The sequence below is a fragment of the Nannobrachium achirus genome (genome assembly GCF_963921795.1).
Source record: "Nannobrachium achirus genome assembly, chromosome: 23".
Classification (NCBI taxonomy): Eukaryota; Metazoa; Chordata; class Actinopteri; order Myctophiformes; family Myctophidae; genus Nannobrachium; species Nannobrachium achirus.
Genome location: NC_137830.1, coordinates 6,004,232 through 6,018,431, shown reverse-complemented (window position 1 = coordinate 6,018,431; position 14,200 = coordinate 6,004,232). Strand labels below are relative to the sequence as shown.

The 14,200-nt window shown below is 43.8% G+C and overlaps 1 protein-coding gene across 1 annotated transcript in view; it reads left to right on the top strand.

Annotated features, from left to right (window-relative positions):
* Positions 1-14,200, top strand: part of plxna4 (plexin A4) — a gene marked incomplete at both ends in the record, with an annotated part of 474,146 nt that overhangs the window by 304,285 nt on the left and 155,661 nt on the right. The window contains 2 exons of the mRNA XM_080753923.1: positions 4,842-4,965; positions 8,922-9,390. Coding sequence (XP_080610049.1) covers positions 4,842-4,965; positions 8,922-9,390 — 593 coding nt within the window. The remainder of the gene's footprint in view (positions 1-4,841; positions 4,966-8,921; positions 9,391-14,200) is intronic.

Below are 14,200 nucleotides of genomic sequence, written 5' to 3'. Positions count from 1 at the left end.
ACACACACACACACACACACACACAGTCATTTTCTTTCCTCCAGACTGGAGATTTCTACCAGCAGAGGCACTGTAGAGCCACTTATAGAGGATGAAATATATTGTTGAAAAAAAAAAAGATATATATATACTGTATATATATATATGTATATATATATATATATATATATACATATATATATATATATATATATATATAATACTTGGAATGTACGCACACTCCGGTCATTCTCCGGTCATAGATAAGACTCTATTGCATTTGGCAAATATGCTGACAACACCAAAATGTAGTGTGTGTGTGTATGTGTGTGTGTGTGCGCGTGCGTGCGTGCGTGCGTGCGTGTGGAGTCGCGTTATGTAACTAGTATTGTAATTAAGTATAGTTTTGAGGCATTTGTATTTCTAATATCCAATACATCTCAGAGACACATATTGTACTTTTTACTCCACTACATTTATATGAAAACTGTAGTTAGGTAGGTTGGTACAGTACATACGTTATTCTTCCCAGAGGGGAAATGAAGATCTTTGCTTGTTACTTTATTGATTTTGAGTATTGTTGTAGAACATACTGTATAGGAGTAGTTCACCCCCAAAATTATTATTATTTTTTCTTAATGATTACTCACGCCATGGAGGCTTGAGTTCAATCATAATTTGTTTGTATTTGTTGTATTCCTAAGACAAAGACTTTGATTATAGTAAATTTACCCCCATTGATTCCGGATGGGGACCCAAATCCGGAATCCGGGTACATTTATTGAAATACCTGTTTTGTCTTAGGAATGCGACAAATCCCCAAAAAACATTATTGAACTCCATGGCATGAGTAATCATTAAAGAAAAAAAAGAAAATCATTTTGGAGGTGAACTAATCCTTTAACCATTTCAGCCCTGTATACATTATCTATGTAATTTTAATGCCAATTACATTTGTACTTTTACTCAAGTATATGTTGATTACTGGACTTGTTTGTATTTCTACATTGTAGTATTGATACTTTTGCTTAAAGTAAAACATAGGAGCACTAACTTCTTCCCCTGCTGTGTGTGTGTGTGCGTGTGTGCGTGCGTGCGTGCGTGTCTGTGAATGTTAATAATTTCGGTGTGTGTTTTTTTTCTTCCTTCCTTTCTTCAGAGCATTGTGAAGACGTTCTGTGGATTTGCTGCTTCTTGTTAATTGCGCTGGAAGTTTTTTTTTTCTCTCTCTCTCTCCTTCGGTCTCTAAATCAATAGAGGATTAAACTTGAAGAAGTTTATGAGGGGATTAGTTGAGAAAGTGCATTTTGTCTGGGCGTGGGTGCCTCCGTGCATGTGTGTGTGTGAGTGTGCGTCTGTGTGCATGTGTGTGCCTCTGTGCGTGTGTGTGTGCCTCTGAGCGTGTGTGTGTGTGTGTGTGAGCGTGCGTGCGTGCACGGTGGGAGCAGAGTGTAAACGGGGTAGGAATAGTAATGGGTCTGAGGAGGATCAGGTGGTATAACAGCTCAAGTCGTGTTTCTTTCTCACAGAATGTTCTCTGGGTCAACAATAGCAGAGTTGTGCTCCTGGGGTCTAGTAGAGTATGGAGTATTCTGGTTGGAATGTACGGCTCGGCCCTCCGAGGGTCCTGGGTGAACTATCCCACCCTCCCAATGTAGCTCTCATAGTAGAGAGTCATAGTAGACTCAATGGCAAAGACATTTAGCTGCCTAAACCCTAAATATCTTCCAGCTGACCAGAGTAGGCTGCCCCGGGGTAATGCCACTCTAGTGCAGTGCTTCTCAAACTTTTAAAAGTTACAACTAGACTGCACTCGACACGAGGTGTCAACTTGTCAGCGTTCACGGTTCACATCAATTATATTGGCATTATCGTTGTACTGTGGATGCTACCATCCACATGAGTTGAGAATGATTTTTAAGTGATATTTTTACTGTATCTTTATCGTGCCATGGTTCTTACATCTAGGCTAATTTTCCTTCTTATATAAGAAAGGAAAAAAATCGCCTTTGACTGCAAAAAAGAGAGAAAAAAGTAGTGTAAAGAAATAGTGTAAAAGTGAAAGGCTTATGGGCTCCACTCTCTATGAGGGCTGCTATGGGTTCTGCTGGGGAAACTGGACAACAGGGGCATGTCTGCCTTTAATAGACCCCATGGACAGTCTTTTGGGATCAATATAAGTAGGAAAATGAGACTAGATGTTATTCAATGCAGAGTTGTCCTTTAAAGCCGTCGTTACAAAAGAGGAGGCCTGCGCTCCTTCCTTAGCGTTTCCCCGCGGACCAGCCAGGTTCAGCTTCCATACAGTACATATAGAGCAGCCATTGTTTTACATGCGTGCATGCGACCGCTGCCTACCTGCCTGCATGCCCCAACCCTCCCCCTCCGCCCCCAGAGACCAGGTGTCTGCTCAGTCGCAGAAATATGATAAATGCACTCTCTCCCCTCTGTCAGACAGTGAGGGAGGGGGGGGGGGGGGGCTTCTCTTTATACCTTCCCTCAGGGGTGTCGCACCAAATTCTGGGCCCTGGGTACAAGGATGCATTCGGGTCCCCATCCGGAAGCAATGGGGGTAAATTTTATTGTAATCAAATTATTGTCTTAGGAATGCGACAAAAAACGAAAAAATATTATTGAACTCAAGTCTCCATGGTGTGAGTAATCAATAGAAAAAAAAGTCATTTTGGGGTGAACTACTCCTTTAACCCATTTAGACTGTGAACACATTATTTTGTGCTTTAACTATTGAAAAATAGCAGATATAAAAGCTCAGATCTGCTATTTTTTTTAAATTGTGAAAACGTGCGCAAGTCTTGGAATGTTTCAAATCCTTCTAAGGTTTTTTGAAATACCTATGTTTCCCATCTCAAAATATTTAGTTCCAGGGACCCCCCCAGAAGCAGAATTTGAGTTACAAATGTTCACTTACATACATTTTATTCACTCATTTGCACAACTTTTCAAAAATAGCAGATCTACAAGCTTGCAGCTTGTAGAATAATTAAGGCCCCTCCACCTTGGGCCCTAGTAACTCCAGACCCACTTCCACCCCCTTGTGACGCCCCTGGCTCCCCTCTGTGAGACAGGGAGGGAGCGGACATTCTCTGTCTCCCACCGGAACAGGTGGGAACAAGGGAACGGCGCTCAGGTTACTGGGTGCTGAGAGGAGGTGTGTGTGTGTATGGGCGTGCGCGTGTGTGTGCATGTGTGTGCGCTTGTACTCCAGCTACTTGTATAGAGCCATTTCCTGAGCTCTCCTCCCCTGTAGAGGGCCCCGCCGCCGCCATTGCCGCGGTGTAAACAGTAGTGTAAAGTAACTAGTAGGCTACATTTACTTAAAGGGATATTCCACTTTCAAAACACTTTTTGTCATTGTATGGTCTAATCAGGCTTGTATGTTTTTTTTTTTATGTTTTTTTTTTTAATGACTCTATCATGGTTAAAATGGAGTTTGAAGTTACAATGAGTGTGTGTGGGGAGAGGCCCTGGGCCTGGAGGGCCAGATAACATTTACATCAAATATCTAATTACTGAATGAAGAAAATTAAAAACTGTTCAGGGTGTTCATACAAGCCTGATTAGACCATACAATGACAAAAAGTTTTTTTGAAAGTGGAATATCCCTTTAAGTACTGTACTTATGTACAATTTGATAAAGTATACCTACATTTATTAATATTTCCTACTGTAATTTTTCCATATTCCAGCTAGATCTGTGCCGCCCAGGGGTGTAACGATATAGTAACTGATTTAAAAAATCAATTCACACAGATTTAATTTCTTTGCTAAATAGTTACTATATCAATTTTAAATCATTGAATCGAATCATATCGTATCGCCATGAATGAACCAATATCATCCATGTATCGTATCGTTAACCATGTATCGTGATGCGTATCGTATCGTTGTTAAAATGTATCGTCATACCCCTAGTGCCACCCATTCCACAGTGACACTTATTCTCCATATAGCTCTTTGCTGTCTTGACTCTCGCATGCGAGAGAGAGAGAGAGAGTTGTGAGTGTATGTGTGAGATGTGTGGGAGGCCATGCTGTACGTATGTCATGTGTAAGAACAAAAAGAAAAAAAGACACCTGCTAATACGTATTTCTTGAAGTGTGTTGTAAATACTGACAATCTAACTCATGTATTCATGAAAACTGAGCCAGGGCTATTCGAGGCTCCATAAGCCTTGGACACTTGATAATGCCAAATGGACTTCACAGCCTGTGCCTTGGACGTTTATTTCCTTTACTTTGAAATCATGCCTTGTTCCAGATGCACTGATGACTAGGGATGACGCTCGAAACAAGGGTAGCCCGATAACCCGATTACTCATTTGTTGAGTACCCGGTATCAATAAGCTTTGGGCTTATCAAGCTTGTTATCGAGCATAGGGGCCCATGATGTCATGTTTAAACAATCAAGACAAGAGGCGATCAAGAAGTTATTACAGTACTATTCATATAATATAAAGCTATTTAACACCTATTATTGCACACTAATGAATGATTGTTTTGATGATATTTGTTACTTTTGTCATCTTTATACAGTAGATGGTGGTCAGCCACAAACTCACTGTCACAACAACTGGCCAATAAAAAAAGAAACCAGAATTTGCCATCTCACATCTTTCCACAAATTGATCAAAATATTAGAAAACACTCAACAGTGGGCTGGATAAAAGCCTGGCTCAATAAGCAGGATCGATAAGGTGCTCATCATCAATAAATATTAACAAGCTCCATCCCTACTGATGACACAGACATGTACTTGTATTCAATTGTCCTAAAGTGCTGAACAATAAACAGAAGTGAAGTGCAGGTATCTCTAACCTCTCTCTGTGTTGTGTCCTCCTACAGGTGCACCAGGAAGGAGAAGTGTGAGCGCTCCACGGAGCCTCGCCGCTTCGCCTCCGACATCAAGCAGTGCGTGCGCCTCAGCGTGCATCCCAACAACATCTCCGTGTCCCAGTTCAGCGTCACGGTGAGTCCACACTACCACCCCAACAACCAGGGGTGTTGCGCCAAGTTCTGGGCCCTGGGTGCAAGGATTCACTGAGGGCCCCCCCATGACTGTTCTTCATCGGGGGAGGAGGGGGTTTAACCCATTTAGACTGGGAGCGCATTATTTCAAATATTTCAAATATATTGGAAAATAGCAGATATACAAGCTCACAGCGCGAGGACCTCCTGTGTACATAATGGACATACATGGTGTTTACACAGAGCCCTTGAAAATCAGGTAAAAACACTACAAAAAGCCTTGGCGGTTCATCTACAGTATTTTGATTAAATATTATGTCAGTCCAAGTGTTAAGTGTAGAGAGAAAACAGGAGGGATCCTAGTATAGAGCTTGGGTCAAACCAAGTATAAAATGTGCAAGTACAGTATATGTGTAAAACGCTTAACAGCCAACATTTGGTAGTCAGTGTGTGTGAGCAGAGTGGTGATGGTTGGCAGGCGTTCTTCTCGTGCCACTTCATTTCCATCCCCGTGTTTTATTCCTAAACGTCGGCTGCCAGAACGTGTGCCACGCTCTGGAAGTCATCGCTAGGTTTATGATTGATTGATTGATTCTTTATTTCAGACCCAGGGAGATCCATATCACATAGTATAAAATACAACAACAAGAAAGCTAAAAAAAAAATAAAGAATAAAACATACAGGTCTATATAGACATTCATGGTCTAGCATGTAGACATGTCCGCCAGTGTTTCCACAGTCTGGACGAGAATCTGACCGAGCTGCATACAGGGTTAGTCACGGCAACAATAATTACATTTTCTGATTCAGAAACTCTGCACATAAATTTATACATCAAGTTTCTTAAAACAGCAGAGCAAGTTGGGACCCCGACGCTTACAAACATAGAGCTCGCACTAGAGCTTCTCGGAGCTCCTAGCAGAAGTCTCATACTGTCATTATAAGCCACCGTGAGTCTTCTCATGCTCTCCTTCTTATACCGACACCACAGGTGGGCAGTATAAAGGGGTGTGCAATACGCTTTAAAAAGTGCAATCTTCACAGGTACAGAACACATACTGAATTTGCGACATAGTGTATTTGCCTGAGCATACAATTTTCGTCGCTGCCTATAGATGTCCATATCATTGGAGAGGTCATCTGAAATAATGTGGCCGAGGTATGTGATCTCATTACACACACTGAGAACAGCGCCAGACAGTAAAAACGTTGGGAAGGTTGAATGCCTGTCTTCTCTGGTTCTGACAACCATAACCTTACTCTTTTTTGCATTATAGATGATATCAAAATCCTCACCATATTGCGAGCATATTCTTAGTAGCTGTTGGAGCCCAGCAGTAGATGGGCTGAATATGACCAAATCATCCGCATACATAAGGTGATTGATGGTCACATCACCCACCCTACAACCCGTCCCAGAGGCATTTAAAAACAGAGATAAGTCATTCATATACAGATTAAATAAAATTGGTGACAGTATTCCACCCTGACGGACAGAGTTGGACACATGAAAGGGAGTGGATGTAACATTCCCCCATTTCACCCTCAATGTTTGATGAGCATACCAGTACACCAAGATTCTAACTAAAAAACGAGGGACCCCATTTTTGGCCAATTTAAAAAATAATTTCTCGTGATTAACACGATCAAATGCTCTGGATGCATCTATAAAACACATAAACATGGAGGAGTTATGCCTGTTATAGCTTTCTAAAATTTCCTTTAGTGCAAATATGCAAAGGTCAGTGCCAAGTTTACGCTTGAAGCCAAATTGGTTGTCAGCAGATAAAACAAACCTCTCAATTCTACTCAAGATGAGTGACTCCAACAGTTTGGACAGAACACTGGCCAGGGCTATCGGCCTGTAATTATCAGAACTACAGAGCTTACCCACTTTATCTTTTATGACAGGTACCAGGATGCCAACAAGCAGCGAGTCTGGAAGGAACCCGTGTACAAAGAGCCCTGTATAACACATGGCCACAAGAGGGCACAGTCTCCCACTGGCTAATTTGATGTGTTCAGCAGTAATGTTGTCTGGACCACAGGTCTTATTGTTACCCAGTTTCAGTATAGTCTCATGGACTTCTACAGGGCTGACAATTGCATCCTCATTAAAATCTACATTATCCACTAAAAAAAGCTTACTCTTAACACAGTTGAATAGCTCTTCATATTTCTTTTTCCAGAGCTGAGCAATTTCAGTTGGGCCACAGACACCATCTATGTTTGAAGGGAGAGATGTTTTACAATTACCAATATGCTTAACCTCTTTCCAGAAGTCATTGACACTGTTATTCTGTAGCTTCTTTGCCATTGAATCAGCTCTCATTGTTTTTTCATTTCTTTTGATGAAACGAAGTGCACGTTTAAAATTGGCATTAGCACATTTCTTATTTTCAACCACAGGACCCTGCCTCGGCTTGTCAGACTCGACCCACTTTTTGAACGTAGCACGGGCCTCAACATGAAGCTCTTCTACGTGCTCATTCCACCCAGGTTTATCATTACTCACTTTATTCCTCTGTTTGTATAGCGATCTACTTGACCTACAGAGAGCGTCCACTATTGCGTCATACATGGAGGAAAGCTCCTTTCTGTGATGCTCATTCACACAGTTCATATCCCGACATAACAGGGCATCTTTTGGGATGTTAATATTACCCAGCAATGTATCAGTAAGAGCGGCATATTTTTCAAGCTCCATTTTAGACAGTTTAGTCCAGTCAATTTTTCTAATACCAGTACCATTTTCCACAGGCATCAACACTGGAAGATTGCCTGTGTTTAGTACCATGTAAAAGGGCATGTGGTCGCTGGTAGCTAGCTCATAGTCTATCTTAATACTTTTAATGATGTCATGAGCATCTACTGTACAAAGGCAGTGGTCAAGCCAGGACGTGGTGTGCCAAGCCTCGCTGACATATGAGAAGCTATCCTCTGGCAGGAGAATTTTACTCGATAGGATCAGTCCACTATCTATACAGAACTGGATCAGATGTTTACCAAACATAGAGTTGGCACTAGTTACATCGGCGTTCATATCACCAACTATATATATACATGAGGATGAGTTGTCCTGAATAAAGGACAAAATAAAAGCCAGCCTACAAAGGTACTCATCCTCATTCTGAGTGCATTCATATGGCATATAAACATTCAATATAATTAGCTTCTTGTTATTACAACTCAGCTCAATCCCAATAGCCCAGTCAGCTCCCACTCTAATCACTTTAACTAGTTGATCATATTTTTTGTTCCACATTATGGCTACACCGCCTGGGATCCTCCCCCTGACCACTTTTGTGCTTAGGTCAGTTGTGGACTCACCCGCCCCATGAAAGTCAGCATGAACGGTGTTTAAATGTTCCAGGTCTTGTTTGGACAGGTGCGTCTCCTGAACACACAGAATATCACATCTTTCAAACAGTTTGTCAACAATAACTCGGCGTGATTTATCTGTTTCACTGTGGCCTACTCGTAGCCCTCGCGCATTATAGGATACAAGAGAGATGTTCATTTTGAAATAAGATCATAACACAGCAGCTACATTGCAGACTGGCTCCCACGTGGAGCTGCAGTTGTACCATGGCAGTTCATCTCATCCCCCCCCTCACCAGATACTTTGGGACCACGAGCCTCATAGTAACGGCGAACGAGTGTTCCAGCAGGCCAGAGCTCTGGCTTATACATGTCAGCAACATTGTCACATTCAGAGGTAATATGGAAAGAACTGTACCTGCTGCGGTCCGACTCGATCTTACGACAAGTCACAGTTTTGTTATCCAATTTCACAGACAGATAAGCACGTAACACGTCCGCTTCGAGAGAGGGAGAGAATCTAGTGGCATACACCTTCACCAGTTTGGTTCTAACTACCCCAATGCTACTTTCAGTACCAGTTCCAATTATACCCACGTTCCTCTGATCACGTTTCAAGTGGGCTTGCTTGTTAGGTTTCAGTGGCCCAGCTGCTTTCCGGGACCCTGACTTTCTCTGACCTTTCTTCACCACATCGCTCCACTGTGGGGACAAGAGCTGCGCCCGTGGTGATGCCATCGCTGACCCGTGGGCCCGGCCAGGGGATCCACGAGACTGGACCGCCGCTGCTGCTGCTCCTTCATCAGACCCGTGGGCCCGACCAGAGGATCCACGGGACTGGACCGTTGCTGCCGCTGCCTCTTCATCAGACCCGTTGGCCCGACCAGAGGATCCACGGGACTGGACCGCCGCTGCCGCTGCCTCTTCATCAGACCCGTGGGCCCGACCAGAGGATCCCCGGGACTGGACCGTCGCTGCTGCTGCCTCTGCCTCTTCATCAGACCCGTGGGCCCGACCAGAGGATCCATGGGACTGGACCGTCGCTGCTGCTGCTCCCCCATCAGCCCCATGGGCCCGACCAGAGGATCCACAGAGCTTTTCGATGTCCGTCAACCGGCGATCCATTGCCGCTGCAGTCATCCCCATGTTCTCATTTACGCCTGTCTGGGCGTCCAGGGCAACTCTCACCTTTGAGATTTCCCAGCTCAGCTGTGTCACCCTGCTGAGCAGCGCTGATGCATCGATACTGCCGAATCCAACAGGGGGAAGCTGGTCCAGAAAGTGTGACACGAATCTGGGGGTATCTTCCCCACACTCGTTTAGCACCTTCAGGCAGTCTTTGATATTGTTAGTGTCTTTCTGCGGGCCTTTGTGTTTAATATTTCGCATCGAGGTCGTGCAAAGCTCAAACAGGAGCCTCTTGGATTCCTCGATCCATTCAGACGGAAAGTTGCTTGAGGCTAGCAGAACCACCTCATCATGCATCAAAGTTCTCATTTTGATAGCGATGAAGTTTAGGAGCTCATCCTCCACTATTACCTTTCCGTCTTCTGTCTTGTAGATGCACGGCTTTGAGCGAGGACAGACAGATCCACCCGCCCCGCTCGGCATGTTAGCGTTAGCAGTAGCTATAGCATTTGTTTGGGCACAGCTTGCTGCTGCTCTGCTGCTTGCTGCTGCTCTGCTGCTTGCTGCTGCTCTGCTGCTTGCTGCTGCTCTGCTGCTTGCTGCTGCTCTGCTGCTTGCTGCTGCTTATGCTCGTTAAAGACCGTATTGATCGCCGTGAAATGAATGCCACGCTGCCCAGGGGGCGTCATTGTGGAAACCCGACAATTTGCATCATACTGTCTGTTTAGTTAGGATGTTTGGAGCGCTGCCCGCGCACCAGACACACACACGCACGCACGCACGCACGCACACAAAATGTGTGATGATGATGACTCAGAATGAAAAGACACGCATCCTTCATTTGCATCTATAAGTACACACTCGCAAGCGTGTAGGATGTGACAGGCGTTGAACCCATCTCGAGAAATGCCACGCTTATAGCAGAGGATCACACTATATGCGTGCGTGCGTGCATGTGTCTATGCACTTGTTTTACTATTACTATACTTGTGAAGGCTTGTATCAAATACTACCTCCTGAATGCTAAAGGCTATAGAGTCTTCTGAATTCTATATAGAGTCTGGAACTACACCTCCTGGATGTTATATAGAGTCTGGAACTACACCTCCTGGATGTTATATAGAGTCTGGAACTACACCTCCTGAATGTTATATAGAGTCTGGAACTACACCTCCTGAATGTTATATAGAGTCTGGAACTACACCTCCTGGATGTTATATAGAGTCTGGAACTACACCTCCTGGGTGTTATATAGAGTCTGGAACTACACCTCCTGGATGTTATATAGAGTCTGGAACTACACCTCCTGGATGTTATATAGAGTCTGGAACTACACCTCCTGGATGTTATATAGAGTCTGGAACTACACCTCCTGGATGTTATATAGAGTCTGGAACTACACCTCTTGGATGTTATATAGAGTCTGGAACTACATCTCCTGGATGTTATATACAAGCACAAGCGCACAACGTGTCACAGCACGATTCATTGTGAGCTTGTAGATCAGCTATTTTCAGGCAATTTTCAGCTACTGTCCTTTCAAAGCTGTCCTAAAATGTCGACGTCCTCACACCAATAGTAATATAAACATGTGTGTGTGTGTGTGTGTGTGTGTGTGTGTGTGTGTGTGTGTGTGTGTGTGTGCACACACGTGCGTGCGTGCATGCGTGTGTGATCCTATGCCAGTTGGAGAGGACTTGGCTCTCTCATTCCAAACTGAATCCTCCCCGCGGGGCCTCGTTGCTTTCCCAGAGTTTCTAATCATTTCACAGAGTTGCCGTAACAATTAATGTCTGATGCTTTGATAAACTATTTGTCACATTTTGCTACAGACAGCCCGCAGCATTGAAAGCGGAGGCTACGTTTTTTGTATTTTATTTTTTAATAAGGCCACAACGTTGGAACGCTATGAAATACTCTGTGACTCGCCCTCGGTGGCGCCTAGTGTCAATTCAATTTCAAACTAGACATGCACTCTGTCGAGGTGCCAACTTGCACCATATGGCCGACTTTGTGCGCAAGAAGAGCCAGCCATAAGGTGCGCTCACCACTGGCATCACCGCTTCCAAAGAAAAACTGATGTATTATGACCAATGACATCACAACTGGCATCACCCGGAATGCTGGTCCCTCATTGGCTGTTAATGATGACGTTGCCAGAGATGCTGGTCCCTGATTGGGCTTTAAACAAGAGGAGACACCTACATACATACTGTACATACAACATACAATTCCATACAGTACATACCCAGCTGATCGCAGTACTTGCGCACTCTACTTGCGCAAGAAGTACTAATTGCGACTGTAGGTCGCATTTACTATGAAACACTGCAGCTCATGTGCGTCAGTCAGTCACGCCTACTGTCACGCTCCATATGGCCAATATGTCCCTTTTATGCCCATATATGGAGATCCCTGATGTCATCATCACATATCTGGCAATGCCCATACTGTATATGGACATATTGTGTCAGTCTCTGTTGTTTCAGTGTGACCGCGAGGTCAATTCTTACTCATAGGGCGTCTTACTGGTAATGATTGTTGATTTTGTCGACTAAATCTTTGATTAAAATTGTTCGTCGAATACCTTTTTTCACTGACGGAACACTGCATATATCAACAATTTCATCAACAGAAAACAATAAACTAGACTAAAATGCATAAGGAGGGACTGGTGGAGATAAAACAATAAAACTAAAATACATGTTTGGTTGTGCTCGGATGTTGCGCTCTGAAAATAGCAGATCCACAAGCTCACAGCGTTACGTGCCGCGACGTATTGTGAGCTTGCAGATCGGCTATTTTCAGCATGCAACAAAGCGTAAAATCTTCCATTAAAATCTAAAATCAAATTAAAATCTTATTATATTTAGTCGACTGAAACTAGACTTAAACGAAAACTTTTCAGATGACAAAAATATGACTGAAACTAAATAACATTTTATTCAAAAGACTATGACTCGGACTAAATGAAAATTAGCTGTCAAAATGAACACTGCATCAAATAGAACAGTGGTTCTCAAACTGTGGGTCGGAATCCCCACATGATTTTTTTTTTTTTTTTTTTTGGGGGGGGGGTCCCTGAAGTGACAATTTAAGGACCTTTCAAGACCTTTTTAATACATCAAAAGGGATGAAAGAAAATGAATAAGACCATTTCTGCATCAAAAGCATTCAACAAACTATACAATAAAAACTGGACAAACATTGGTCTGATTGTCCAACAATATAAGAGCATTGTGAAGGAAATTGTGAAAATACACAAGTGCCGATCTACAAGCTTCCAACGCCTAGCAACGCGAGGCGTCGCAAGCTTCTGGATCTGCTATTCTTTCACAATATTTATCTTTGGAACCGCAAGTAAAAACAAATTTGTATGCCTCGACTCAAAAGCTTTAGAGTGGAGGCAGTAACAGAAGGATTTAGAAATGACTGTGAATGTCATAAATAAACAGTGTGCTGTGCTGGGGTCAGGCCTGGATGACTGCAGAGCATGTTGGTTTACCCCCCCCCACACACACACACACACACACACACACACACACACACACACACACACACACACACACACACACACACACACACACACACACACACACATACACACACACACACTATACTGTAGCTGCCTCTAATCATATTCTATGTCTATGAGTGTGTTTGTGTGTGCTTGTGTGCATGCGTGTGTGCGTGTGTGCGTGCGTGCGTGCGTGCGTGCGTGCGTGTATTCTGTGCCTTTGGAGAGTGCTTAACCTTTTCTGTGTGAGTGTGTGTGGGGGGGGGGGCATTACCCAGAGGGGGGGTCCACCCATGCCACTGGCAGACAGTCAAAGACCCCATCCTTGACCTTTGACCTTAGTGGTATTAAATATTTGTTTGAAAAGGATGATTCGTGATGCTCTTCTCCCCAGAGTCACATTTAGCTGTTTGGAAATAAAAATGGAACGGCATTAATTTTGATCTTTTGATCTTCGTGTCCCACCGGTGTTTTGGTTTTTATGCCTGACTGGATTGCATTCCAGTTGCACCTTTCTAGTTGTGGGCTCGCTGAAAGCGAGAACACTATGTTATCCTCATTATTTATAGAGTTCCGCCGTGTGTGTTACGTCGCAGACTTAGCCAATGCAATTGAGGTGCGGAAAATCTGGGAGTGGTGTTAGCTGGAGTATTGGTTGAGCTTCACATGACAGTTAGCACGCTGTAGATATTCTACAGCGTGCTATAATAGTATCTCTAGTTACTATAAAGTAGTGTAATCGGCTGGGTATGTATGTAGGTGACCGGGTTTTCGGAAGACCGTAGCCCTGAAACGGCTGGGATTCTGGGAATGTATGTATAGGTGTCCTCCTACAGCCAATGAAGGACCAGCATTCCTGCATGGTGATGATGTCAGCAGAGTCTGGTATACAAGAACGCTCTTGGTAATGTCTTCATTAACGGGTGAAGACATCAGGGACATGAGGCCAGCAGCGCACACCTTGTGGCGCGCTCTGCTTGCGCACAAGTAGGCCATGTGTTACCTGCTTGAGCGTGAGGCGCAAGTTGGCACATCGACAGAGTGCAGTTCTAGTTTTTATCTGTTGCTGTCCTTAGTCATGGCTGCCAGTTCCCACCTGATGTTGTGTGGGAGTCCAGACTGCTTCAGACCGTACTGAATAACTGCCAGCTTGCATAACGTCTTAAGACTAGGACTAAAGTCTATGACAAACAGGTCATCAGGTCTGTTCCATGCTCCAAAGAAGATGACACGATCTCCCACCATGCAACAGCACATCCAATAAAACCC